General features: G+C 51.3%; 12 protein-coding genes across 12 annotated transcripts; 5 read left to right on the top strand and 7 right to left on the bottom strand.

The window, feature by feature from the left end:
- Positions 1–220: 220 nt before the first annotated feature.
- M438DRAFT_347126 (uncharacterized protein) lies at positions 221–3417 on the top strand. The gene has a single exon (XM_029905826.1). It carries the CDS (start codon positions 521–523, stop codon positions 3098–3100), a length of 2580 nt encoding a protein of 859 aa, XP_029759094.1. The 5' UTR covers positions 221–520; the 3' UTR covers positions 3101–3417.
- Positions 3418–6369: 2952 nt separating this feature from the next.
- M438DRAFT_347125 (uncharacterized protein) lies at positions 6370–7535 on the top strand. Its single transcript, XM_029905825.1, has 4 exons — positions 6370–6603; positions 6659–6824; positions 6878–7333; positions 7375–7535. The coding sequence occupies exons 1-4, from the start codon at positions 6578–6580 to the stop codon at positions 7429–7431; spliced, it is 705 nt and encodes a 234-aa protein (XP_029759093.1). The 5' UTR covers positions 6370–6577; the 3' UTR covers positions 7432–7535.
- A 162-nt stretch (positions 7536–7697) lies between these two features.
- Positions 7698–8435, bottom strand: M438DRAFT_277051 (uncharacterized protein; the record flags this gene model as incomplete). Its single annotated transcript, XM_029900897.1, has 2 exons — positions 7698–7918; positions 7952–8435. The coding sequence occupies 2 exons, from the start codon at positions 8433–8435 to the stop codon at positions 7698–7700; spliced, it is 705 nt and encodes a 234-aa protein (XP_029759092.1).
- A 1055-nt stretch (positions 8436–9490) lies between these two features.
- M438DRAFT_347121 (uncharacterized protein) lies at positions 9491–11336 on the bottom strand. The gene is made up of 4 exons (XM_029905824.1): positions 10868–11336; positions 10302–10796; positions 10017–10242; positions 9491–9960 (listed from the first exon to the last, which is right to left on the bottom strand). Exons 1-4 carry the CDS (start codon positions 11180–11182, stop codon positions 9923–9925), a joined length of 1074 nt encoding a protein of 357 aa, XP_029759091.1. The 5' UTR covers positions 11183–11336; the 3' UTR covers positions 9491–9922.
- Positions 11337–11622: 286 nt separating this feature from the next.
- M438DRAFT_375919 (uncharacterized protein) lies at positions 11623–13156 on the bottom strand (the record flags this gene model as incomplete). The annotated part of the gene is made up of 2 exons (XM_029908624.1): positions 11623–12767; positions 12817–13156. The coding sequence occupies 2 exons, from the start codon at positions 13154–13156 to the stop codon at positions 11623–11625; spliced, it is 1485 nt and encodes a 494-aa protein (XP_029759090.1).
- A 1839-nt stretch (positions 13157–14995) lies between these two features.
- On the top strand, positions 14996–16039 carry M438DRAFT_336872 (uncharacterized protein; the record flags this gene model as incomplete). Its single annotated transcript, XM_029903930.1, has 1 exon — positions 14996–16039. One exon carries the CDS (start codon positions 14996–14998, stop codon positions 16037–16039), a length of 1044 nt encoding a protein of 347 aa, XP_029759089.1.
- A 112-nt stretch (positions 16040–16151) lies between these two features.
- On the bottom strand, positions 16152–16702 carry M438DRAFT_375917 (uncharacterized protein; the record flags this gene model as incomplete). Its single annotated transcript, XM_029908623.1, has 2 exons — positions 16152–16578; positions 16698–16702. 2 exons carry the CDS (start codon positions 16700–16702, stop codon positions 16152–16154), a joined length of 432 nt encoding a protein of 143 aa, XP_029759088.1.
- A 310-nt stretch (positions 16703–17012) lies between these two features.
- Positions 17013–19205, top strand: M438DRAFT_276981 (uncharacterized protein; the record flags this gene model as incomplete). Its single annotated transcript, XM_029900891.1, has 3 exons — positions 17013–17086; positions 17133–18148; positions 18196–19205. The coding sequence occupies 3 exons, from the start codon at positions 17013–17015 to the stop codon at positions 19203–19205; spliced, it is 2100 nt and encodes a 699-aa protein (XP_029759087.1).
- A 237-nt stretch (positions 19206–19442) lies between these two features.
- On the bottom strand, positions 19443–21037 carry M438DRAFT_277329 (uncharacterized protein; the record flags this gene model as incomplete). Its single annotated transcript, XM_029900922.1, has 2 exons — positions 19443–20374; positions 20428–21037. 2 exons carry the CDS (start codon positions 21035–21037, stop codon positions 19443–19445), a joined length of 1542 nt encoding a protein of 513 aa, XP_029759086.1.
- Positions 21038–21331: 294 nt separating this feature from the next.
- On the top strand, positions 21332–24304 carry M438DRAFT_347118 (TrkH-domain-containing protein). The gene is made up of 4 exons (XM_029905823.1): positions 21332–21523; positions 21584–21883; positions 21955–23681; positions 23744–24304. The coding sequence occupies exons 2-4, from the start codon at positions 21675–21677 to the stop codon at positions 23980–23982; spliced, it is 2175 nt and encodes a 724-aa protein (XP_029759085.1). The 5' UTR covers positions 21332–21523; positions 21584–21674; the 3' UTR covers positions 23983–24304.
- Positions 24305–24764: 460 nt separating this feature from the next.
- Positions 24765–25256, bottom strand: M438DRAFT_242472 (molybdenum cofactor biosynthesis protein C; the record flags this gene model as incomplete). Its single annotated transcript, XM_029899559.1, has 1 exon — positions 24765–25256. A coding segment is annotated over one exon (492 nt), but the record flags the coding sequence as incomplete, so codon positions are not given.
- A 1135-nt stretch (positions 25257–26391) lies between these two features.
- Positions 26392–27746, bottom strand: M438DRAFT_277070 (molybdenum cofactor biosynthesis prote; the record flags this gene model as incomplete). Its single annotated transcript, XM_029900898.1, has 2 exons — positions 26392–27401; positions 27464–27746. 2 exons carry the CDS (start codon positions 27744–27746, stop codon positions 26392–26394), a joined length of 1293 nt encoding a protein of 430 aa, XP_029759083.1.
- Positions 27747–27919: the final 173 nt, after the last annotated feature.

The following is a 27919-nucleotide window of genomic DNA, read 5'->3' as shown; positions in this document are numbered from 1 at the left end:
AGTTTTGTGGAAGAGCGAGCATTCATCTTTGGTAGCTACTCGAGTATGGTCCCTCGCATAGACACCTTGTCATGTGAAAGAGGACCATGACGTAGCACATGAGCTACTTCGAGAGGAGATGATACCAAACGCAAGAGGTAAGCTTATCCAGCGCAGGCTGCGCATCTGGTGAGGTTTCCTACTGTTCCGGCTCACCAAACGGACTGGTATTGAGGACTTGGGGAGGGTTTTCTGAGCGCTTGCCCTGTCGACCTCCTCACTGACCACTCTTAGACGCACAAAGACATCGCGCACCTCTACAACAAGCCGCAGCTGTATCTCGGAGCAGCTGTTTCGTAGCAGAATCCAGACGTCCGGTATCGCCTCCCTTCGGAAAAGGGGCACGGGCTCTTGGCATCTCCAAACGACCCCAGAGTCGATCTCACGTCGCATGAGCAGCACCAGGATACCTTGGATGCATCGCACGAGCACCATTGCGCCCATCTGTCCAGAGCGGTAGAGCCAGCTACCAGCACTCGCCATGGCGACAGCGACGACCGCGAAAGCTGGGCATGCTCCAATGCGCCGCCCACGCCCGAGCATGGCCGCCCGTCTCAACACACGCGCCAACAACCAGGCCAACAGTGCCAGCGACACTCTGGTCAAAAGGATAGCCGAACCTCATGTCAGGAGCTCCGAGTACATCCTGCGCAAGTTCCGCGGCAAGCCTCCCTCGCTCACCATCCATCTGCATGCCACCTTCTTCCGCTTCGACCAGCAGGATGGCAGCTTTCCCTACGACTCGCCCATGAAGTTCATTCTTCAGCACCTGCGCAAACAGACCATCCCTCATGAAATGGTCCAAGATCTGCTGGAGAATCGTGTCGCCTTTTATGACGGTTGTCTCATTGTCAACGTCGTCAACCACAAGTCGTCTGTCGCAAAGACTCCTGCTCCTGGCAACCTGTCCGTCAGCTCGGCCGACCACAATACTCCCTTTTCCATGCACAACTACCACGACCATATCACTCCATCTCCCTTTGGTCCCTACCCGAAAAAGGCTTCAGACCGTTCGTCGCTACCTAACAAGAGATCCGAGTCAGTCAAGCAACAAGATGGTCTGAAAGATCAAGCCCATACGGGCCCTAGGACTTCGACTGTCGTACTTCATCCCACCGATCTTTCTCGCCATCATGAGCTGATGCACCTCGCGAACCAACAATCTAAGGGCGCTCTAGTCGATGAGACCAACTACTACCAGTTTGAAGCGACTATGCTCATTTCCTCCGAACCACCACTATTACTAGATCCCGCAAAGACCTTTGAGGAGGCTGAGATGGCCTTGAGTCTGCTCAAACACCCTCTGCATTCCGAAGCTCCTCCATCACCAAGATCCCGCAAGCGTACCCACGCCGAAATGGCTCTGGACGATGCACAAGCCTTCGAGGAAGAGAGACGTATGCTCATTATGGACGAACGCACAAAACCTTCTTTGCGTGGTGCAAATGGTACCTCGGCCTCCGAAGGTCAAACTGCTTCGGTTGCTCTTGGCTTTTCCAGATTCAAGACCCTCGAGACCATCAAGAAGAACCACGAAGAGAACGACCGCAAGAAAAAGGAGGAAGAGGCGCAGAAGGCTATAGAGAAGCGTCAACACGATGCTGCGCTGGCGCAAAAGAGAAAGCTCATGGAGGACAGGAACCGTCAAGAGCAAGCGGCCACACAGCAACAACAGAAACAGAAGATGATGATGCACCAGCAGCAGCAGCAATTGATGCAACAACAAGCCGTACAGCAGCAGCAGGCCGCTCAGCTCCAGCAACAGCAACAACAGCAACTCCAGCAGCAGCAGCAGCAATTGCAACAGCAACAGCAGCACGCTCACAATCTCGCTCAGGCTCAAACCCCTATGGCGACTAACCCTCAGCAACAGCATCTCCAACAACAAGCTGCCATGGCTGCCCAGCATTCGTCTCCCATTGTCCACAACCCTACGCCCATCATGGCCTCATCTCCTGTCATGCCCAACGCCTCAAACATGAATATGGGCGGCTTCCCTATGCAAACTACTGCTTCGAACCAAGGCGCTGGAAGCCCGGCTCGCCCTCCTTCCGCTGCTATGCAACATGCTAATATCGCCATGGCTAGACAGCTCAGCCAGCAAGCAAACCCGAGTCGTCATGCTACTCCACAAATGGCGCACGGTACTCCACAAATGGCGTCTGCTGTGCCTATGGACGGCAACCGCCAGATGAGCGGTACCCCTAATATGCAACACCGAAGCCCGATTCCTCCTCATATGCAAGGCACTCCCAATCAAGCAGGCTTGATGGCTGGAACACCGCAGATGAACGGAATAAACCAAATGAACCAGATGAACCAACTCACTCCTACTCAGCAAATGGCTATAATGCAACAGCAGCGCGCACGCTTGCAACAGCAGACAATGCAAGCTTCGCCAGGCCAGTACACACCAGAGCAGCTCACCGTGATGAGGAACCAGCAGAATATGGCTCTGCAGCAGCAAATGAATCCTCAGATGTACGCTCAGATGCAACAACGCATACAAATGCAAAACATGCAGGGAGGCACACCCATGATGCAGACACCTTCGCAGCAGCAACAGCAACAGCAGATGAATCAGGCGATGAGCCAACAGATGGGCCAGAGCATGCCAAATGCTCAGGCAGCTCAACGGGCACAAGCTGCTGGTCAAGCTCGTGCTCAGTTCATGCGTACAAAGCAAATGATTGTCACATTGCAATCTCAGGGTCAGCCAATACCCATAGAACTGCAGCACCGTTTCCAGCAACAGCAACAAATGGTTCATGCTGCCCAACAGCAGATGGCAGTCGCTACGGCACGAACACAGCAAGCGACTCTTGGCGATACGAACAACACGGAACAATACATGCAGAACCTTCGCAACCAGCAAGCACTTATAGCAAGGTTGCAACGAACTCCACAAATGGGACAACAGGCGGGCATGATGAATGGTGGAGGGCAGCAGCAGCAAAATATGAACATGCTGCAAACTCAACAAGCACAGATGCAGCAAATGCAATTTGCTCGTCAAGTTGCGATGAATCAACAACGACCCGGATCGGGAATGGGTCAATAGGAGCGACATGATACCCCTCTGCAGGAGTTTTAAAACGGCGTTGGTGGCTTTCGGGGCAGGGAAATGTTGATGTTTATACGTCAAAAATTAAATCGAGCTTATGTGCTCGTCCTTCGGCGCGGATGATTGAGCTGGTTGCTCTTGAGACACGCATCATCACAGAGCTTTTGAGAGTGGTGTGATTTGAACATTCGTAATACCTGTATTTCTATGCGTATTTTCTTCACATTCATTGCGCTTCTCACGTTCATGTCTCTATTTACCATAACTCGTTTTTGTCAATGAATTGAACCAAGTACTTTGTGGCTGGTTTTACTCCAACCTGACTCTTTTTACAAAATTCGTAATACCAACATGGTACTCCAACGACAAGTATGGCATATATGCAATCCAGTGAGACCACAAGCTCTCTACATAAGTGCATCTCTTAGTCTTTAATCACGACGCTAGACGACTAGGCTAGCACCTAGTCATTCTGCTCGAGTACAAGACCGGACAGTAGTCAAAAGAGCAAAAGGAAAAGGGTCGGCTCTCCCGAACTTGGCTTAAAACTGTCAAGAGCATGGCTTGGTTCCAAAGAAGGGTGTCTCACGTGCCTGACGCGCGGGAAAAGCGTGGGAGCGGATGTCCGAGCTCAGACACACGAAGGAATATAGTCAAGAGTATTCAGCACCGAGGCAAGCACCACAGAAAGCCCAGCTTTCACATCTTCCGTGGCGCAATTGGCTAGCGCGTTCGACTGTTAGGTCTCGCAAGAGACTCGCTATCGAGAGGTTGACAGTTCAAGCCTGTCCGGGAGAGCTGCTGTTCTTTTTGTTTCTTCTCTCTTGACTTCTCAGACTCTTTTGCTCTTTCCTTTCACTGATCAATCATTGTTTAGGTGGATGAGAAAGCGTCATAACAGTCGAACGCACTAGCCAATTGCGCCACGGAAGATGTGAAAGCTGGGCTTCTTGGGTTGTCGCTAACGCGACAACATTGGTTTAAGAGCTGGAGATGCAGTTAAGGTCCCGAGTGTTCAAATCCTAGCAATAGGACTGACATACAGCATGATGCTTACTTACATGGGCCGCTCGTCCATCCTCCCCGTGTGCTAAATTCTGTCACTTCTACTAGCCATCTCCCACGGCCATGTCTAGGGTTATCCAGTCTGTAGAAATGCACAATGTTTTTAAGATCTCTCTAGTCGTCCGCAGAGAGGCGCTGAGCATCACACTCTTGCACTGATCTCAAAAACATTGTGTATTTCTACAGGGTGCGCGTGACAAAGTTTAGCACACGGGGAGGATGGAGCGTGGTCGTCTAATACACATCCCAAGACTCCGACTTCGATTTGGAAGGGGGTGTGCCTTGTAAGAGGCATGCATTGCCTCTCGTCGTCTTCTGAGAGGGAGCAAGACGTGGATCAATTTTTCATCGAATAGCTTCATGTTGAAAGCCAATGATGGATGATTGGACCTCTCCTATCATTATGGTAGGCTGAGTGAATTGTTTGTGTTGATCACGGTGGCTGCTGAGTGGGTGACCCTGCTCAGAATATTTACGATCAAAAACAGTCGCAACATTTGATGTTTAGCATCTGATCTTCCCTCTGTCCAATGCTTAGATGCTTTGACGATCGGTCATGCCTTCTAAGGCTCATTCATGACTGGTAAAGGGGAGGAATTGCCATAGAAGTACGCTACAACTGGTCATGCAGTCATCGTGAACTGCGAGTGACTGACCATTCCTGCCTTCTGCGTTTCAATATTGTGTTCTACGCGGGACTTCAAGAGACGGTGTTTGAGCATTACTAGGAGCATGTGAATAACAAAAGTCTGATGGTCAGCTTCTGCGCAACATGGCAAAACAAAAACCGATTGGTTGGTTGTACACCTACCAAAAAGATGCTCATGCTGGGGATCGAACCCAGGATCTTCTCTGTGTGAGAGAGATGTCATACCACTAGACCACACGAGCCACGATGCAAAATATTGTCGCCGGGTATACCGAACAAAGTGAAATCAAAGCTGGACGCCACATCCATTCGACAGACGTTCTCCTCTACGAGTACCACTCATGTTTACGGGAGAACTTGAGGAAGCACTATGTGCAAAGAGCTCGTTAGCATGAGATAACAGCATATATGTGGTTGTACTAGTTGCCTCCCTCTGCAGTGCTTACTGTATGACGATAGACGTCGGACAAAGATCAGAAACAGCAGAGTGCAGTATCCGAAGAGCCTCAGCTGTGGTGGGGTAAACAGTACGACATGAAAGCCGTGATGGCCAAGTCGTACGGTTTGTGTTTAACCACTCAACGTGAGTCTGTCAGCGAACCAAGCCACTGGGAGAGGAAAGAGGTTGTGCTGGCAAGTAGAGTCGAAGAGTGGTACGAGGTGACAGACCTTTCCAGGTCAGACAGCGCTCAGATCCGACACAACCGGGTCCGAAATTCGCTAGACAGCTTGGCTGTGGGCTCGACAGTTGTTGTAACAAACGTTTGTCAATGCTATCATGCAACGAGATGGACAGAAATCAGCAGGAGCACTCTTCATAGCCAGAAAACTGGTAAAGACGATGAAGAAAAAAGATCATCGGCGAGCTACTTCAGGCAGTTTTGATGCAAAGGCAGATCACCGATACAAGGCAGAAGAAAGGGCACGAAAACGGCCGATGCTTGGAAGAGAAAAACACCGGAAGGGGTACGCAATCGGTACATGCGAGAGAGTACCGATGCATCGGCCAGCCTCGTGTTTCTCAAGAGTCGTGGCTTCCTTGCTGTGCGCAAAGATAGCCGAGTTGTCTCCATGATTATGAATCCGATCAGGTTTCTTGATGGACGTCTGTCTTGCACTCACCTAATTTTCGATAGTTTGGGGGTTAGGTACGGCTTGGCATGGAACTCCGCTCCGCTAAGGTTGATCGGGCTGCGGCATGCAGCCACTTTGCTCTTCTCCCGGGCCTTATGGCACAGACCACGTCAATGATGCATGTGAAAGAAAAAGCTTGGGATCTGGGCAAAGGACGACTGCAGGAACAGCAAGATCCTGGGACAAAGGACGCGGAAGCTGCTTGTTGAGCAAGGCCGAACGGATGTTGATCGTTTTGCAGATTTCACATGGTCAGCGGTCCGCGGCGTTTAGCAGTTGGCACGATAGATAGCTTGAACGAACATCGGCGGTGCGCGGGCGGAAGACTGCGGGCAGCAGCACGGGCATTGATGCTGTATGACTATGCGGTCATTCGATCGCATTTCTAATCCCTAGATCTCTGTTCTTCCTTTTTTACACTTGCCATCTCCTTCGGACCTTCGCTTTCTTCACGTCAACTAGTCGACACACCCACCCACGCGCGCCTGGAGTCGCTGCTTCCGTGGGCAAACAGACAAACATCTTCCGAGCTGGACTCTTACATCACTCGCGAATCCGGAACCCAACTCCCCTCCTGATCCGCAAACAGCAAGCATCATCCACAAAAGCTGACAAGCACTATTACGATGGGCGCAAGCTGGGACACCGCGAGGTGAGTCAGCCGTGTTGGTCTAGCATGTCCGGCCTGTTATTGACAAACCCGGCAGGACACTTAGCATGGTCGTGTCCTCACTCATCTTGACATATCATGCTGCAACAGCATATCTATGCACTTTCCTGACCAGCGATCCGCTGTACATGTCTTTCAGCGTGACAGCATATGCCTGGTATGGCTGTGCTCTCGCCGTGCTAGGAATCTACGGATCCTACAAGGTACAAAGATGCAGCCTTCACATGTGAATCCACCAGTTCTGACCCCAATCCAGAAATCACCAACACACCTCACAATCTTCTCCAACCACCTGCTCATAGACACGGTTCTCTCGCTCGTTCCCAAATTCGGCCTTGTCTATCTTTTCTACGATGTTACCGCCGATCTCTGCTTCACCAGCAAGCTCAACACGTCATTCTGGTTTCCTTCCACATCCGAGGACCTGCACGGCCCCGGACGTGTCATTCAGACTTCATCAACCGAACAGTCTCTCGGTGCGAGCATCAAGGCACGCCGCCATTGCGAGACAGATGTTCTTGTCGCTCAGATTGCCTTTGGAGCTGTCCTCGTCTTCTGGACAATTGCCCAGTGGGGCATGGGGCTGAGCGTGCGCCGCTATGCTGTCAGACTCGAACTTCAAAGCTACACTGCAGCCTCGTCAAATCAGCATATCGACGAAGAAAAGGCCTTCTACGAGGAGGATAGCCTTGCCGACGAATACCAAGATGCTGTCACAGTCGTCCAGAAATGGACCTGTCGAGAGAAAGACAGCACTACTTTCATCGAGGTTGCCGAAAAGCCCTCTTGATCACGACCCTTTCCTTTTGAATTCACTTATTGTTTATCCCGGACACGATTAGAAGCATCATGTTTTGCTTTTCCTCCCAAGAATGTCAGCTACCAGCACTTATTCCTCTATCGCACACTTCCCCTCTCTTCCCCTTGTAGATCTAAAGCTTGATGCTTTCCAGACTCGCTGAATCGTCACATTCTTGCATGAAAAGCACACGTATACTGAGAACTACCTGACTGACCGCTTTGCAGGGCGTCGCTCCCAGAACATGCAATATTTGAGCGTGGGGCTTCGCAGCCATCTAATTTATAATGCGCGTATAACACCACACCTCCCTCTTCCAACAAGATGGACACGAAGCCTTGCAGCCACATCTACCCCAAGTCAAAACCCCACCGCAATGCATGCAAGCATTTTCCACTGTCCAGCCCTCCTGCAGTTGATTTCTTCCTGATGCTAACCTTGAAATCCTACGCTCAAACCTCGCGCGATGCCATCTGCACACTCGGTTCTCGGCCTCAACTCTTCCATCAACTGTCACATGCCCTTGACCACTCATATCACCCTCATTTCCACGATGGTCACCTTGTCTCGTACCTTGATCCGGTACCCAAGAAAACAAAGCAATTGGATACCAGCTCCTGCAGATCACACAACACTTGCGGGTAGCATGCTCCTCTCTTTCCTCCACCGCTGTCAACACTGCTTTTCTCTCACACTCACTCAGCTTCTTCGATCCCTGCCTCTTGGCCGCCGGGATCGCAGTGTATAGATTCCGGTTGCTGAGTCGGAGAGAAACGAGCGAGTCGTATGGGAGATGAAGAGGTAGATGTATGGCCAGGATGTCCATCGGCAGTTGCAAGATTGGGAATGTAGTATGCTGCGCTGACTGGTTGCGAGACTCTTCTCGAGGTTTCTGTGGAGGCATTGTATGCTGGTGGGCATCGCGGTTGCTTTGCTGAGTTCTGACTGATGGAGCGTCTCGATCTGAATTGGTGATAGAGTGACAAAGCTCGACGAGGTCTGGAGGGAGCCACATGGTCGCGATCGTTTCTTCCTTGCAAGGGTCGTATCTCTGAAGTAATATTCGTATGCCCGCCCTGTTCGTGTTCTTGTCTTCTTCTTAAAAATCTAGTTCACAGACTTGTCGCGGTGGTTCTCAGACAAAATCTTTCGTCTCGAATATCGACGGCTGGGCGATTCTTCTGCGTCGCTATCGTTACAGATCCAAACACTAGCTGCGGCGAGAGCAGTAGCTATGGCCAATACAGAGAACAGGGTGAACATATTGCCCCTCAAGAAGTCGATGGTTATATGTATAAATCGACCAACCCGTTTTTCGTGGCTTTGTGCTATGACGAATGCTTGCTCGTGGTCGTTTGCTGATGAAACAAGGTTGAAGCCAATGATCTACTTTCGTGAAACCTGACTTCAGGTTCTCCCTTTTTGCGACTTGAGCTCGTGAGTGTTTGGATTTTGTAAGATGAAGACTTTAGGTACGGAGGTACAAGGACGTTTCGTGGGGGACCGATGGCAGCAAGTAAACAGACAAGCGCTTCAAGCAACCACAAATCACAACTTCTCCTTTCCAAGATCGAAAAAACATATGGACACCATTCTTATATCACTGTTATCATCGCCTCCAGAGGCTTGATGTGTTCAGCTGCGCTGTTGCACCTGTGGATCAAAGCCACGCTCACCTTTTGCGCGTGACCCATAAGTTAACGCCCGTCATCCTGCCAATTTCATTTTTGGTACGCATTATTCTGGAAGATGTAATATGATGACCAAGGTCATTAGCTCAGTTTACATGAAGCGTTTTGAGGTAATCTACCGGCCATGTCGTACGGCCGCAATATGATGCACCCCGTGTTTTGGATTCATGCAGGAGATGTGTAGGTTTGCTTGCAACTCTCGAGACTTGAAATTATTCAACAAACACGACAACTGACTCGAGTATCCTATACATTATGATATCGTGCTCTTTTCAAGGATTATGTGTCAAACTGTGCCTAGAGCATGCAGCTGGGCTTTTTGGCTGACCCAATCACGGGGTATAGAAAAGGCTGTGATACAAATGTCGCGTGACAAGGTCTGGAGCCATCTGCGTTGATGGATCAACTCGTGATTTGAAAATGTGCCTACACTTCTCATGCTCACAGGTTGAATGACCTGCATTGTAGAAGGTAATCAGCGGGGCTGGGTTTGCTTGAAACAAACATGTCATCCATCAAGTCATCTGTTAGTCAGGCCTAAAATCATGGTCTGGTTCAACTTGGTTCATTTATTATTTTGATATGGATGAGCTGGGTAGGTGATTCATCCATCGTGTCCTACGGGTCTTTGGTGGCAGTGACAGATCAACTGACCGAGAACGGATGTGTATCGCACGAGTGTCTGCGTGTGCGGAGGAGGGTGAGAGATAGCTCTGCTTCGATGGTCCGGCTTACTTTATCACAAGTTGCCAACGATAGTTGCTTCGAGAAGCAGACAGCACTGATGTACGGATTTATGCCTGGGGGTTTATCACCAGCGGAACCCGAATGTGTCGCGGAACTGGTTAGCTGCCTGTGTCAATACATCTCCATCAAACTTGTTTGGCACCAGAAAGACGACATACCATGATCTGCGATTTGACCACAGCCGCTTTGCTCCCGCTTCATCTCAGCGTCGCCCAACCACGACTGAATTTTCTCCATACGGTTGTGACTTGAGGGATGGGTCGAGAGGAACTGCGGGGGCGCTCCTTCCTCTGCATCGTGCATACGAGACCAAAGTCCCACTGCCGCTGATGGATCGTAACAAGCTTGTGACATCATCATCAACCCGATATAATCTGCTTCGGACTGTGGTTTCGTATTAGCTTCAAGTTCTTGGATGAAGGTTCAAGAAACGCGACACTCACCTCCTGCTTCCTGGACCCGGGCCGGAGGAAGACCAAGTCCACGACCATTCTAGTGAAAACATTCCCAACGTCGCCCAGGCCCAGCCACAGAGATGCGACAATCGCGACAGGTAGGAATATGAAGTAAGAGCTCATGCGCTCGGCGGAATGATGAGCCACATTGTGTGCAATCTCATGCCCCAACACTGCTGCCAGTCCCTGCTCGCCTTGGCACACATCAAGTATGCCCGAGAAGACGAATACCTTGCCGCCTGGAATGACGAAGGCGTTCTTTTGCTCGTCCTTGATGACATGGACTTCCCAATTGTTGGTTTCTGTAGGGAGCCCAGAGTGAGGAATCAGACGATTCAAAACGCGCTGTACGAGTTTGTGTTGAGGATGTGACGGAGGTAGGATTCGATCTTGATATTCAGACATGACCTGCTGGTACAATTCTTCTCCAGATTGTTGCTCAGAAGCCGCAGAGATGATGTTGAAGCGTCTGCGGCCAGAAACCTGTCACAAAATCAGTCACTTGTTTCCCCTCCATGCCTTCAATCCTCATCACGACATTGGTCGGAACTCACGGGTACAACTTCCAAGTTGTAGATGTAAAAGGCACCACATAGGCCAGACAAACCACCGACTTCGTAGTAGAATGTGCGTCTGTCTGTCCATCGCTTCATCAGTCCACCCACTTGCTGGAATCGATTATACTGGTAGCCGCCTCCTCTACGGAAGCCGTTGGCATACGTCCTTGACTGTTGCCGCTGCCATTGCCATGATTTGCTAGCCCCTCCATTTCTTAGCTGACTGAATATTGTTTGTCGCGGTGGTGCACGCAGAATAGGATTCGTGCTGAAGAAAGCGCGGGTGGTGTGGATGGTCCGCGCTGTTGCCATGGTTGTGTCGTTGCCTTGGGGTGATTTTATGTCAAAGTAGCGACGAGAAAACGCAGGTAAATAATCGCCTTGGGAGTGCGACGTGTATCTAGAGAGAACGTGTTTTGTCCTTATTGTAATGATACAAGTTCGAGTTGAGTTCAGGAATTACGCGGTATGAAAATGCGATGACGAAGGCAGCAAACGTGAAGCTTCATGCTTGCTTCTCCCGGTTTCCAGAAGCCAAGACTCGACTCAAAACTTGGTGTGGACCACCAACGTAGACTCGAGAAATTGAGAAAGGAGATCACAAACAACACGACTGACATTTGACATTCTTGAGCGTCAGTGTCTTGTGAAGAAGTCTTTTGCGGTGACAATAATAACTTGTAATCGTGTCTCGTAGTAGGTCGTTCAGACAATTCAGAAGATCTGATCTACTCTCCAAGTAGTACCTGCCTCTATCTCTCCACAGTGGGTGTCTCTATAACTTCATTGTACCATTTCCTCATCTCAGGTCCTTCACCAAGTACAGATAGTTTACGGCTTCCACAAAAGCCTCCTGGCAATGCCACCCTTGTCTTGTTCTTGTATCCGGCAGACACATCACCTGCGTGCATCGACTCGGGGTCGTTGCTCTCCCAAACCATATCTTCATATGATTTGCCCGCCTCCTGCATCCTTCTAGGATTTCTGGTCGGCAGATTAAGGGACCATCCGATCAGTTTGTGAAACGGGGTGTATACACGTTCGAATCGACGAGTGATGTGAAGAAAGGCAAGCGTTCTGCTGCTGTACGCGACTCTGATGTAGGGATTCAGGTAGATGCCGGTCGCTGTCAAGCCAGTATGATTGCTCGCTGCTCCAATATCAGCGTGTATCAGACAGCATTCTGATGCATCCCAGAAGGTGTCCGTCGAAGCTCGGAATCGAATTGGAAGTGTCACATTGCTTGCAAGATGTCGATTCAATGAGATGTCTCGCTCGGGTAGGGAAGTCGCTGGTGGCGTGAGACCCAAGGAGCCGGCACCAATGGGGATCAACACGGCTGAGCTCGGAGTCGTGGCATTGTGGTCCACCACCAAGTCAGCAACGCCTAGGTCCACATGCAAGCCATCTGGTTGGAACCATCTCGCATTGAAGGCTACCATACCACCCCAGCAACTTCTGACTCTTACGGCATCTTTCTGATCAAACACATCTTTTCGGCTCTCTGCTCTGCCCCTACTGCTGAACCATGGATATACAGGCACACCAATGCGGTTGCCCTCATGATCTCTTGTCGCAAACGTGTCGTAGTACTTGAAAGGATTGATGAAGTCGGCAGCGCACGCAGCATGGTATTGTGTTTTGCCGCTTTTGTCAACGTTGGTCGAAAACAAGAGGTTTGCAGCATCGATGGGATCGAAGACAACATCGTTGATGTAAAGCAGCTTGTCGAAGTGCGTCGAGTACGCAGAAGAGGTGGGGTCATCCAAGGGTGCTAAGGCGCGGTTGCGAACATGAGCGAGAAATTCGATGCGTTTCAACCTGTTCTCGCCGTTCGGAAGTTTGACATGGGGCAAAATCCCGCGATCGATATGTTCTGCAAGAACCGAGGAGTTACCTGTAGACTGGTCAACAGTAACCCATGTGAACACCAGGGATTTCCATACACTTGATCTGTTTCGTAAAATGCTGTAGAGCTGCTGTCGCCAAGGTATCCGGGTCATCTTCAAAGACACTGAGGAACACGTTGTCGGGGCCCAGCAAGTCCACCAAGGCGAGGACTCCTTTGCCCCATGCTCCAGCGGCTAGCCGGCCCTGCTTATCGTAGATACTGCTTGCGATAAAGATCTTCTCGTGTCTCGGGTTGGCGCGGCCTGGTTGTGTTGAGCCCAAGGCCCGTCCACGTAGGACATGGTAGTGATGCGGAGGATGGGAGTAGGACGGGTGAAGAGTCGCTATAAGGATTATGACGAGTATGACCAGAGTAGGAAGAGCAACAATAGTCATCCAGACGCATCGCCTGAATCGTACACGTCTTCGAATACGGAATGCTGGCTTCGACCAACCATGTGCTGGCTCTTGATTGTGCGTATCCATATCATCGACGTCGCTCAATAAGTTGTATGGTGTAGCTCCAGCGCGAGACCAGGCTGTGAGCCATCTCGACGCATTTGACGACAGGCGTCCGGGCCATGCCTGGGTAGGGGGGAAAGAGCGACCACAATGATCTTCTGTAAATAATTGTGGTTGTGAAGAGGCCAACTTGTATTCTACTTTGGGGCTATCCCAAGGCATTGCGACCGAGGATTCGGTCTGTGAGCATTCACCTCATCTTGGGCGCGCTTCCACTCGTTTTAAAGCAAGGCATCTTGTGTTAGCATTCCGCGCATCCGGTGAACAGAGTAATGCAAAATGGTCCGTTTGCGTGACGGTGACGCATGGACATTGCCCCGGATCGACAGCGCCGATCTCCGGGGTCCACTCATCGCATCGCATCCACGTGCGACTAATTAATCAAATCAGGAATGTTCGTGTAAGAGTCTGAGTCGGACAGGCCTGCGACTTTGTTGCGAACTGACCAATAGGCCAACTTCATGACGCCGGTTGTCTGACCGACCTCAAAAGAAGCCATAGCCCATAAGTTCAGCTTACGAGTAATCGTGCTGAGACCACTGAGCTGTATCTATGTGTCTTGTCCAGGAGTTGTGCCGATATGAGGCTCATTCTCATGATTTGTACCAGGCTTGAGCGTGACAGCGTTGATCGGCTAAAGTGCTGCCTACATGGACTGGATTTATGTGACTGCCAAGACATTTATTTGACGTCGTAGCATTCAATAACCTGTGAGAGGACTGGCAGATATTCGAACGCATGCGAAATCTGGCAGGCAAGACGCATAGACATTGCTCAATCATGTACCAGTTCTTCCAGAAAATTATGCACCCGATGTTTGAAGCCTACCGCCGACGCGTGCCAGTCCAGACCTTGGTACCTGTGTTCGTCAACCGAGTGTGAATGTCGAAGCCAGTGTCTATCACATCCACCAAATAGAGGCTACCGATTTGGGTCACAAGAAGAGTTGGATCTCTTGACCTTTGGTGGTATGGTCATGATAACACGAAGCCAGCTAGTTGTTAGACGAGGAAAAATGAATGAACCATGGAAGATTGCGGTAGCCAGTTCTTGAGTCCCTCAGACACTGAATCTCTTGAGTCCAGCGATCTGCGGAAATCTGCTGGTCAACTGGCAAGTGCTTCCAACACGGTTGATAGAATAGAGTCATAGGATGCGCGCAATAGTCATAGATCGCGCCAAGTGCTGCAGTTGGTGGAAAACCAGACTTCGCAAAGCACGTGTCCCTATGCCAGCCATGGTTAGGCCCACCACAACATAGGGTGATCGTGATGCCGTCTACACCATAAGAGAGCGTTATTCGACTTGCCCAAAGATTCCAAGTATTGTGATGTTGCTGGGATATTTGACCATCTTAGGAGGTGGTGTAGATGAATCCAAGGAACGAAGTCCCCACTATGTGTCAAATCTGACCGGCGGCGTGGATTGAGGTAGATTCCACAAGATCACAGCTACGCGGATATGAGTAGATAAAGCCATTCTTGTCTTGATCTATCCATCTCCATTAGCATTCGCCGCTTAGCAAGAATTCCTCTGCGTTAATACAGACAACTGCTCTAACAACAGCCTTTCGAGAGCGCCTTGATCCTATCGAGCATCGAGCAGCACGTAGAATCGACAAGACTCACCATCCATCACCACCGCTAGCCTGTCTTTTCCTCTTGATCTCATCGACCCTCTGTCCTATTGCTTCTTACCTACACATCCAACACAATGAGTGATCTCAACCCCATCAAGCGCATCACGGCCTCGGCGAAGGAAGACATTATCATCGACCTTAGCGAAAGTGTTGAGCCTGAATCCATGGAGCTTTACGATGATAATCCGATCATCTCAGACCACCGAGAGAAGAGGTCTCTTCCAGAAGGATTCCGCTTCAGCCTTCAACCCGGTGGCGACATCACCGACCTCTTGGCCATGGAAAACGACCAGTTCGCGAAAACTCGTACTGTCCAGCAAATGGACACACCATCCGCAGTAGAGCAGATCAACAATCAAGCCACCTTCATCGCCCCTACAATGCACGAGATGGCGCTGTATGACGATCCCACGTCAGAAATATACCGCCGTATGTTAGAAATTGGCGAAAGTGATGCAATCAGATCAGCCTCCAACGAATATCCAGGATACATACCAGCTGTTGCATCTACACCTTCTCAACAACAGCGGCAACCACAACACGTGCCAGACTGGGTCAGTCCTACAGAGAAGATGTTGTGGACCGCCCTCGCAGGCAACAGTCAGCAAGCAAGAGTCGAAGCTGACGACATATACGGCAATGGGACCGAGAGCCTTGCTAGCCAGTCTCTGAATGCCGACTGGTCAGGCGCCCGCCAGTCGTATATGCAGAACCTGCCCCATCGACCAGCACTGGTCCATCAGCATCAAGCTTTTCAGCAACTATTACAGCAACCAGTACTGCAGCAGCAGAGCTCCTCAATCCGACAAAACAATAAACGCAAGCGCAAGGTTGATAGATCCGCCAGCTTTACTCGCGCTCCCAAGAGGGGCAAAATCGTTATCGAGAGGGCCGTAACGGAGAATGGCGACCGCAGAGTCATCACAAGCGTCGTCACGCCAGCATATGCGGCTGCAGTGGAGAAGAACGAAAAAGACCTCTGCAAAAAGGTCAAGAACTCTAAGAGGCAAGGCTTGGCGAAGGGTCTCAAAGCAGCAAGATACCAGAAGCGCTGCCATGGCGACAGTTGTAATGAGTTTGAAACGGAATGCCGCTGTCCAGGAGGGTTTGTAAACTAAGATAGGCCGGCGTTTGGAGTACGGAGTCATAGACATCAGGACATTGTCAAGCACAGTGTATATGGCGTCGTCAGAAGAAAGAATGGAATCTTACAGTGATGTCTTTCATGCCTCACATGCCACCTTGTATGGCAAAGGACGACAAGATCAGAACCAGGGAATTGATGATGCCCCAGGAGAATGGGATCCAGGTGGACATGCGAAAGTAGCCAGCAGTATAGACACCGCTCAAGAGGCCACCGACGACGTTGCCGGCAATCAGGGCTTCAACGGCACCGATCAGGGCGAAGACGATGGGAGTGATCCAGATGAGCTTCCAGTTGCGCCATTGTATGGCCATGGCAAAAGCAGCAGCAATCAGGTGGATGCCAACGACATCAATGATGGTCCAGAGCAGGGTGAAGCGCCATATGTCATGCGAGTGGTAGAGGTATAGAGTCTGAGTGCCGCCGACGGGAAAGGGCCAGTACAAGGAGGGAAAGGGAGGAGTCGAGTATGAGAGCGGAGGAGTGTCGACGATGGTACGTAGGAAGGAATCTCTACAGTGGGACGTCAGAGAGGATACGCGAAAGCGTAGAGCCAAGGACGAAGAGCTACCTGATACTGCGAAATGGTCAGAGACTTTGCGAGAGTGAAGAGGGGACGAATTGCCATGTACCCCATGACTGCGCGTCTTGGTTTGCGACCAGTGCCGGTACGAGACGTCGGCGCTTGAACAGCTGGACTTGTTTTGCGAGCAGATGGAGTCAAAGTCGCGCTGTCAGCTTCAGCTTCTGCTCCTGCTTCAGAAAGTGAGATGGTCCGAGTCTGCTGTCGCTCTTGACGGTCGCGGGTGGACGCCTTGACCGACCTTCCACGTGCCTCGGCTTGTTTTCATCGGCGTACTCGTACTGACTACCGAGACTCCATCTTTACACACTCACATCCACCCTTGTTCTACTCGTACATGCCATAACTATATACAATCCGAATCATGTCGGCAGATAGATTACTAGCCACTTTGCTCAGATATCTGCAGTCTACTTCCGACCAACAAGACACTCCACGGTATGACCATCTGATTGCTCATCCATCATCGACTAATTACATCAAGACTGCTCGGCACTGCTCTATCACTGTTGACTTCGTTGAATAATCCCCTGAATATCACTCTACTTACCAGTCAACTACTATCCGCGCCAGCCTTGTGGGCTCGTCCAAATGCCTTGTCATCTTCGTTAACCTTCATGAGCCTGTTCCACTCGGCCGCCATTAAATGCCATGAACGCGAAGTCGCCGACCGACATGACCATCCACTTCCTCTAGCAGCCCGTCCACATCTCGAGTCCCATCTTCCTTTGGACCAATGGATCACAGCTGTCATCAAGGGTGCTGATGAGCATTCCTCTCCGGCCAACCACGCCCTCACCATAGGAGGCTTGATGGTCGGCCTGGCCAGTCGCCATCATGACTTCATGACCACCAACCTCGGCTTGATACTACGGACCGCCTTTGTTAAAGCCGTCAATCTGGCGCTGCTAGAAACCCAGCCCGAGGACGACTTGGCTCATGGCTCCATTGTTCTGCCTCTCAACCACGCTTTCACTCACCTGTCTGACTTGGACCGAGCAGCTCTTGATTACGATCGTCTTCTTCCCGTGCTCATGAGTACCACATTGCACTCGTCAAATGGCCTGAGGTCCGCCTACTTCTTGGGTGCAGCAGATGCTGAGCTCCAGCAGGTCTCGAGTCAACAGTTCAATTGGCCTTCAGACTCGCCGTCATACCAACAGGTCGACTCTATCCTTAAAAGTCCACTGATATCGTCTCTCGGTCCCTTGTCGAGACTGATAGCGCATACAATAGACCATGTACAAGACACGTGGCTGGTACTGTCTGCTGTTGAAGACATAGCAGACTTTTCGAAACGTCTCGGAATTCAATGGAGACAAAACAAGCTGTCAGAGATCGATGCTTCGGAAGAAGCCATCTTCCTTCATGAAGAAGCCCGTACGACGACCCTTCCTACCCTGTGGAGGCTGCTTCGATCCATCCTGTTTGCGATCGTCATCATGCTCCGTAGCGCTGTTGCTCGTGTAGTCGGGGATGTGTCTTTGGCAGCCCACAAGAGTAAGATGAACCCTTCAAGGCTGGATGATCCTATGCTGATTTCTCAGATGCACCTCATATTGCTCAAGCGACCTTGCACTCCCTCCGCAATCTTTCTTTCATCTTCACCCGTCTAGGCAACGTCTCGTTCTCGCAATATACCTTTACCTATCTCACCTCGATCGACATACTCGCCAATTACCCAACTCAGTCGTCTACTTTCCTAGATTCTATAGCACCTTCTGAGCCTGGTCAAATCCCCTCCCATCCCCTCGAGCGTAACTTTGACTTCTTTTTCCTCAACACAGCCGAACACTTCGCTCTCATCCTCTCACCACGTCAGAACGAAGACCTTCTACTCGCCGCGTCATCCCCCTACCTCATCACAGCCGGCAACCCCAACCTTCTCCCCATCTTCGAAGCCGCTCACAGCGTCACCCTATCAGTCTTCTCCGCGCCCCAAAACGTCGACCTCACAGCAAAACACCTCCCCTTCTACGTTGACGCCTTATTCCGTGTATTCCCACACAATTTGTCTTCCCGCCAATTCAGACTCGCTTTCAAAAATCTCATCAAGGTCGTTTCACCACCTAGTCGTACAGCTGTAGCACAACCAATGCTCGCCGCTACCCTCCTCGACCTTGTGCATGAACGTGCCATCCACGCCCCGACCGCTCCCTTACCACCAAGCTATGTGCCTGCTCAACAAACCGCACCAGAACTCGAGAGCGCCCCTAAATCTAGCATACCCGATCTGTCTGAACAAGCAGTACTGGTGCTCACTCTGATCGACGCTTTCCCATGCCTCTCTCTGGCTCTGTTGGAAGAATGGCTCCCCTTGACTGCCGCAGCAGCACAGACGATTTCAGACACAGATATGCGTGAATACTGCAAAAAGCATTTCTGGGAGGTCTTGGTCGGTGGCGAGATGGATCCGGAGCGTAGTCAGATCTGTGTGCGCTGGTGGACTTCAAGAGGAGGACAGGAGGCATTGCTCACGGCTGACAACCCGGCAGAAGATCAATTTGTCATGAGTGGTGGTTTGGGTGAGCAAGATAAAATCATGGCCAAGTTATGATGGTTCTGGTAATGCTACGATATTATGTTTGAAAGCAGTGGGTTCCTTTGAATGTTTACACTACGGCTCAAAGACTCGAAGCCTCCTAGGATGCGAAACAATTTGCAATTGACGACAAAAAGGCATTGCCGAGAATTACTTGGAAAAAGCTGTATTCTGATCATTCCGCTACAAGTTGAATCGCTGTATAACTTCTTGCTCGAAAGAAAAGACTCATTAATCATGATGTCGTGAAGCTCATGCGTATTTACCCTTCAGGTCGCGTTGCGATGCAGGTTGACCAGCGATGGACTCGCCGACTCCGCTCTCATAAGCTGGTGGTCCGCTGTGCATGCCATATCCTTCGACGCTACCGACATTTCCATAGCCTGGCCCTTGAGCAGGCTGTCCATCGTTTTTGAGGCCTGCTTTTCTCATGTCCTCGTCTTCGACCACGCCACCGTCTCCACCGCCAACAATGACTTGGCCGCCATTGCGTACTTTGCCTACAACCATGCCTTTGGCGACCGACTTCAACACGGCGCGACGAGAGACGCCAGTTACATCAATGTAGACGAGACCGACATTCTTGACACCGCCAGCCAAGCTGGAAGTGATAGATCCGGCTTCGGCACCATAGCGATGGCCAACGACAGTCGTTGCAGCAGTACCACTCTGCTCGAGCAGATGTTTACCACTGGTGGCTATACCATCAGCGATGGTAGAAAAGGCAATCATACTCCTGTTCAGAAGACCAGGCTTGTACTCTTCCTGCGCAAGAGGCCTGCCATTGACATCAAAGCCCTTCTTGGCACGATCTTGGTTCTTTCCGCCGAACCTGGCACCGATGTTCTGAGCGTACTTGGAGGCTTGGCCAACAGTTTTTGCAGACATACCGGCGGCACTGTTGGTGAAGGCGTTGATCTTGCGGACGCGTTCGTGGGCAGCAGGACTGAACTCCATGGGCTTGGCTGCGGGCTTGACCTTCTGTGTAAAGTTCTCAGCGCCAGCAGTCAGAATGTTACCGAGACGGCTGCTTGAGGTGACGATAAAGCGAGAGGCGGTTGCGGCGTTCTGTACCATGCCGCTGTCCTTGTAGGCGGGGTGACGGGCCATCTGCAGGTACTCCTCGCTGATGGGCATGACGCTGATGCGCTTACCGTCGGCCGAGATTTCAAGCTCGACCGGGTCTGTAAAGAAGGTCAGTCGGGCAAAGACGTCGGTATGGGAGGATGGGACATACTCTTGGTTCCCTGGTTAAGGGACGAGTCCTCGACAATGTGAGCGTCACCAGCCAGCTCGCCAATGACACTACCGTTGTCTTCGTCAATGAGGACGACTTGGCCGTGTCCAGCACCCTTGGCGTCGTGGTGCTTACCGCCGGGGGCGTAGTCCCTAGGGTCGTATTGTTCCAGAGGGCGAGATGGCTTGGGTGGGGCAGCGCGTTCGAGGAAAGCGGTGCATTGGGCCAGGATGGTTTCGAAGGTATCGTGGTCTTCGGACGAGATGTTCTTGTCAAAGGTGATTCTCGTGAAGATGCCGCTGTCGGCACCCAGGTCCCAGCGAGGGATCAGGTATGAGTGGGGAGGCTGGTGGTAGACCTGGGTGGTGGCTGGCATGGGAAGATCCAGCTCCGGGGGCAGGTTGAGGTGCAGGTAGAAGTCATTCTCGGGGATTTCGTTCTGGGGGATGGTCGAGGACAGGTCTGAGAAGGGCGACGAGGTGGGCACCATGAGCAGAGACAGGGTTTGCGGGCCAGAAGGAGTCAAGTCCTGCTCTTCTCCACCTTGAATGTGGTATGCCTTGACATTGGCGATTGTGTACAGAAGCTTCGGGTCGTGGTGGCCTGCCATGATTGCTGTTCGTTTCGCTGTGCGATCTGGGAGAGCTAGAGGTCAGATGCTTGGTGCTTGAGGCAGGTCGCGATGATTTAAAGTCATGCTGCTTCCCTGTTGTCCTGCATCTCGTCATTGGGGGCTGTGCTGCTGCACCCTTGTGGCTTATACTCGCCGAGACGTCCAGACACCGCAGATCTGCCAAGCCAGAGCTCTCTTCGACAGTTGTGGTTCGACTTGCAAGTCGCAGCGGAGCATGCGCCACACTGTGGCTGCGACATGTACAATTTCGCCCAACTCCAGTTGCCTGAACAAAAGTCCTCTTCTCACGGTCCATTCCTCCCGACTGTCCCGTAATCATTTCACCACCCACTTGACCTGCTAAACGTTTAGGCTCTCATCCTCGAGTGCCGTACCGTCCGCCCACTGTGCATCTGTTTGCACTTCCCCGTTTCCGCACTTGCATGAATAGGGAGCATCTCCATGGCCTACGACAACCAGCCCGTAAGCGGAACCGAAGGTGCAAACACCATGACCTATTCGCTAATCGTACCTTCGTTTTAGGATCCCCCCCAAAGCTACTAAGGCGTCGCCCAGAAAAGTAGATATCCGCTATCATTAACTTGTTTAAATCAAATCCTCTCTTCGATTCGCAATGCTGGGTCGACGCCTCAAGCTGCGCTTTGCTCGCCCCTTGCGAGCTATCCGTCGCGCCCTGCCTCCGGTCAATTTCATCACTCTGCATTATGCCTACTTCATATTCACCTGTCTTTTGGCCGCCGTCATCTTCTGGGCTTCCTCTACTGATACCCATGTTGAATTCACTGATGCCTTGTTTCTTTGTGTCAGTGCCATGACTGAGGCGTGAGTTGTCATCCCTGCACCCGAGGCTTCATGCTTGACATGACCGCTGGCCTTGCTAACCCTTCTCACAGAGGCTTGAACACCGTCAATCTCAGTGAACTTAACACATGGCAACAGATCATGCTCTTCGCACTCATCTTCGTTGGGTCTGCAATCTTTGTGTCCAATTTCGTTCTTCAGGTCAGAAGAAGAGCATTTGAACGAAAGTTCATAAGCATCATCGAAAGCAGGAAGCGGAAGCAACGGCGAAACTCTTCACGCGGATCTGCTTTCTCTATGTCCAGACTCTCGATAAGCAGATCTCGGGAGAACCAAAATCCGAATCTGGGACTGAATAAGTCTAACTCGACTGATGTGAACGAGGCACAGAGTCCCGTTAGAAGAGGCCGCGCTTCCATTAGCAAAATCTCCCTCCGTCTGAGCACGAGCAAAGACACGAACGGGGCCAGTGACCGCCCGAATGCTGCTGAGGATGAGCTGAACGATGCCACCTCTCCGGACCGTATCACTTTTAGCCCCGAAACCGTGTTCCGTTCCCAGAAACAACAAGACGACCAGATCTCGCCGACGAAGCCAAGACATCGTGTTTTCTCCGTCTCCGGTGTTGGTGCCAGATCTGAAGCGAGCCTCCACCGTGTCACGTCTGTGTCACGCACGTCTGTCGCTGAGGAGGGACCCGCTGCTGGTAATCAGTCTACTGCCGACTATTTTCCTTCTTCTGGCTACATTTCCCGCAACTCAACGTTCCACAACCTGACAGAGGCCGAACGTCAGAAGCTGGGTGGTGTGGAGTACAAAGCACTGTTGTGGCTATCCTGGATCGTTCCGTTGTATCTGATCCTCTGGCAACTGCTTGGAGCCTTAGGTTGTGCTGCCTGGGTCGCCTATAACCGCCCAGACACTGCTCGAGCTAATGGTCTAAATCCATGGTGGGTAGGTGCTTTCAACGCGATATCTGCCTTCAACAACTCTGGTATGAGTTTGCTCGACGCCAACATGGTCGCTTTCCAGACGTCGTACTACCTACTTCTTACCATGGGTGTCATGATTCTTGCCGGAAACACATGCTATCCAATCTTCCTGCGCTTGATCGTCTGGACAATTTACAAGCTTTTGCCCAAGACTGCCAGATATGACGACCATCGAAACACTCTGCGTTTCCTCCTCGACCATCCGCGTCGTTGTTACACCAATCTCTTCCCGTCAGAGCACACATGGTGGCTAGCCTTTGCCGTTTTCGTCCTCAATGGCGTTGATTGGGCTGCTTTCGAGATCCTCAACATTGGCAATCGCGTACTAAATGATACCATTCCTATCCACATCCGTGTTCTTGACGGTCTATTCCAAGCTTTCGCCGTTCGCTCCGGTGGCTTCTACGTGGTTTCCATTCCCACGGTGCGCATCTCACTCCAGGTCCTCTATGTTATCATGATGTACATTTCAGTTTATCCTGTTGTCATCACCATGAGAAACTCCAACGTCTACGAAGAGCGAAGTCTAGGCGTGTATGATGAAAACGACCCGGATGACTTGTCCGAAGCCTCGACAGACCCCAACAGCATCTACAGCAAATTTCGAGGTATCAAGAAACAATTTGCTACTGGATTCGGTGGATTAAGTGAGGGTAAGAGTTACTTTTTACAGCAACAGTTGAGGGCGCAGCTTGCGCATGATGCTTGGTGGATTGTGTTTGCGGTCTTCCTCATCATGATTATCGAGGGCGGTCAATTTGAGCGTGACCCGAAGACCTTTTCAGTTTTCAACGTCATCTTCGAAGTCGTTTCCGGCTATGGCACAGGTTCGTGATACCCTATTCCACTCTGCTTTGTTGTTTAACAAATGCTAATCAGAATGAAACAGTTGGTATAAGCGTGGGAGTCCCAGACAATGCATACTCTTTCGCTGGCTCCTGGCACAAATTGAGCAAGCTGATCCTCTGTGCTGTTATGTTGAGAGGAAGGCACAGAGGCTTGCCCATTGCTATTGATCGGGCTGTGTTGTTGCCAAACGAGAGACAAGACTTGGCCGAGGAGGAGGATGCAGCCATCAGAATGGAGAGGGCAGTGAGCAGACAAACTGTCAATGGTGAGGTCGTTTGAGATTTTCACCAAAAAGAGGCGATCCCCGAAGGAATGCGCGAGGGTTCGGGGTGTAGAAGAGGCTCAACGAGAGAGGGGCGAAGAGGAGTAAACGATATGAGCAAGGTGGAGGAGAGCGGTAGGGGATGTCTCGGGGTGGTGGGTGTGTGTCGAGATTGAGCATCAGAAGTCATCCTGTATAAGTATTATGCTGATAGTAATCATCTTCGGTGCCCTTGCAGCATCATTGAACGCTGGTTCAGACAAGGGGGGTTGTAGAAATGCTGCATCAAGCCAGGAGTCACCTCCCAAAAGTCTGGATTGAGGTCAATGTTTAGTGTGTCGTTGCCAACGCCAGCTTCCCCACAATCACGTTCGCCACGTCCGACGCTGTTCCCAACTTCTCGGCATCACCTGCCTGTTTTTAGCAAACACCCAGGCTAACTCGATTCAGCTAAAGCTCTTTGTTGAGCAGCTCTCGCAGAACTTTGCACTCGTCGTTAATGCTTCTCTTGGTGCTTGACAGGAAGTGAATTGTGGTCATGTAACACCTAAAATTCACGTGTAAGTTTCCAGAAATTGTCTTGATGAGCATATATGATACAGAGACTTTTTGTACAATTAGGACACACGGTGGGAATGGTCCACAATCTGCCCGTCGAACTCCTCCATGACGACAATTCGAAACATTCAGAGTCTGGACAAAATTACTGTCCATCACCACGAGCCTTCTGTGACTCCGGCTGCGGCTCCTCATCCGTCCAGATATACCTGTCCAAGGGCTGTTGGAATTTTGGCCAAAGGAACGTGCCCGACCTGCCACCGTGTTTGTACACTAGGTGTATTCCTCCAAGCTGTATCTTCTTGTCCACGGCTTTGCACATGTCGTATACGGTCATGCATGCGGCAGTGACTGCGGAGATTGCTTCCATCTCGACACCTGTCTTGCCATGTGTATGAACTCGTGCTTCGACAGACACCGATCCGTATCTGTTAGGAATTTTGAAGGCGGTGGGATCGCTAGGGGAATGCGTGCCGACGTTGACTGTGACTTTGGTGATCGGGATGGGGTGGCAGAGGGGGATGATATCAGAGCATCTTTTGGCTCCCATGATGCCTGCGATCCGTGCGATACCGAGAACATCGCCCTTTTTGTTGAGATTCTCGGTGATGAGTCTGTGGGGTTCTATATTGCTGAAGTGGACGAAGCCGACAGCCACGGCGACTCGATCTGTCGCTTCCTTCTGGCCGACATCAACCATATGGGCTTCGCCGGTAGAAGTGAGATGAGTCAAAGTGACCCCTGAGTTAGCAGGAGCGTCTTCTCTCGGTCCACTCGAAGGAGTTGAGGTGTCCTTTGATGCTTGCGCACCAGATTCTTGGGTCAATTCCGCTTCCAATGCGTTGTTTTGTTGTAGATCAGGCGAAGGCATCCCGTCCGAGAATGGGGACCATCTCTGCTCCGTCGCGACAGTCGACACTGCCTTGCGTAGATTGACTGATCTCGGCGAGGTGGAGTTTTCGGTATGTTGCCCATCTTGCCGAGATGGTGGTGATCCAGAAGCACTTGAATCGACCTTCCAAGTTGGTAGAGGCTTTGCTTGATTTGGAGCATGCCTGGTACGCCGCAGCTTTTGAAGCCGGGGTGAATTGTGTTGATTTTCCCATCCATCTTTGCTCGCCACTTTGTGATACCGCACTTGCAGTGGCGCAGATTTATGGGGTTGAGAGCGTGGTGGTGATGGGCCTGACGTCTCCAGTGTAGGTCCCAGTGAGACACCCGTATCGCTTCGTCCTTTGAAAGGCACGTTGACATGGGGCTGGTCGAATTTCTCACCCCCGGATGAAACATAATGTGCTTCTGATTTCTCTCTTTTCATTGGTAACAAGTCAGGGAGCTCGTCTTCGAACGGGTTGTTGTCAAAGTAGCTAACGACAGCCGCAGGCTGCTGCAGCGGGGCGTCTGAAACTGCATGGGCGTCCGCTGTCGTATCTGAAGGCTGAGACCAGGTCCTTTTCGGTGTTCCGAAGAGACCTCTGAGGCTTGCGAACTCTTGTTGCGGTTCGCTGTTTGCCGTCGATGGAGCGGGGACGGCATCAGAATGGTGTTCTTCGGATTCGGAGGTCTTATCATCCGCAGCTGAAGGTGGAGATGAAGACGATGAGGAAGAAGAGTACATGCGCACTCCACTAGAGTTGGAGATCCCTGGATGTAACAGGTGGAAGGGAATGGTACATCCTAATCGGCTAGAGTTTGTGGGACGAGCATTGAAGTTTCGGGGCGCAGGCCTCGTACGTTGGTCACCCTCAGCTACCACCAAATCAGTATCAGGTCCAGCATCGGCAAGGTCCATTTGATAATTCGGAAAGGCGGTCGCATGAAGACGATAACGCTACGAATGTCGGAAAGATCAAAAGGGGTTGTGGAACCTACCCACCAATAAGTATCATGGGCCGATTCTCCATGTTTTGTAGTTCCTCCATGCCAGCATGTTTTTCCTTCTTGCGTTTTACTGCCTCTCCGATGAGATTGAGTAGCTCCGTCTCTCGCTCAATCCAGCCTGGTCTTGAGTCTATTGTAGGCAGCCCTTGGCGTCTGTTCATCTCCATCTCCCTCACAGCCTCAAAGGCTTGCTCATCCATAGGGTCATTATTGTTGTTCTTTCGCATGAGGTCTCGTAGCGAAACCTCGGTATTACCATGAAGGCATACCTTTAGGTTACCATCGCCCGTGATGCGTAGGCGATTGCAGGTACCGCAGAAGTTATGCGTCATGCTGGTGATGAAACCAATCTTGCCGACAAAGCCTGGGATCTCGTATGTCTTACTTGTGTCGTTGAGATGGCCCTTCACGGAGCGAAGCGCAGGGTATTTCTCACGGATGATGTCCAGCATCTCCTGGTAGGTCAACATCTTGCGCTCACTCCATTTGTTGCCACCGAAAGGCATGTACTCGATGAAGCGGACTTCGACGTCTTTCTCCCGGCCCATCTCGACGAAGGGGACGAGCTCGCGTTCGTTGATGCCACGCATGACGACGCAATTGACCTTTAATTTGACGCCAGCACCCAGCTTGTTCACCTCCAATACACGATTTATGCTCTTCATGACGGCGTCGTAGCCTTTCCGTCTAGTCAGAATCTGGAATTGGAAGGGATCTAGAGTGTCGAGACTGATGTTGACGCCAGTCAGACCAGCTTCGATCATTTTGTCCAACTTCCGGTGTAATGAGATGGCGTTGGTGGTCAGGGCAAGTTCGCGCAGTCCCTTGGTCTTGAGATTTCCAATCTGTTGCATCAAGGGTAGTATGTCGGGCCGAACAGTTGGCTCGCCTCCGGTCAGACGAATCTTGGTGACGCCTTGGTTTACGAAGAGCTCGGAGAGGTAGACGATTTCAGGAGTGGTGAGAAGATGCTTCTGCGGCGAAAGCGGGACCCCCTCTAATCAGAAAGTCAGTCTTCTGGGACGGGTAGGCACAAGACATAAGATGCAGGCGGGTTACCTTCGGGCATGCAGTACAGACAACGCAAGTTGCAACGCTCCGTGACGCTGATGCGCAGGTAGTCATGCTGGCGGTTGTACTTGTCGGTCAGAAAGTCGGAAAAGGGTTTTGCTTGCTTGATAGCTTGTCGTCTGTCGTTGAGGCCGACATGGTGTGGCAGTTGATCGAGGCTGGCCGATGAGGGTGCTTGTGCCGTGGCCGTCGCGATGCTTCGCCTGGTCGGGCGGAGGCGCCTAGTCAAAGGCCCGAGGTTGCGACTTGAGCGGATCGCAGCTAGAGCCATGGTGTGTGAGAGGCTGTCATGTGCAGTGGCGCATCTTTTTATCTTTCTGACATGGCTGCTGTTGCTTGCAAATGGGTGCCAAAAGTTGCGGAGTTAAAAACGCCGCTCGCCGTACTGCCGTCTTCTCCGCCCCTCGTGGCCCTCCGCCTTATCTTTGACCCGCCAAACTCGTT

Source organism: Aureobasidium pullulans (assembly GCF_000721785.1).
Source record: "Aureobasidium pullulans EXF-150 unplaced genomic scaffold scaffold_13, whole genome shotgun sequence".
NCBI classification, from domain to species: Eukaryota; Fungi; Ascomycota; class Dothideomycetes; order Dothideales; family Saccotheciaceae; genus Aureobasidium; species Aureobasidium pullulans.
Note: the sequence above shows the minus strand (reverse complement) of the source record. Positions and strands in the feature narration are given on the sequence as shown.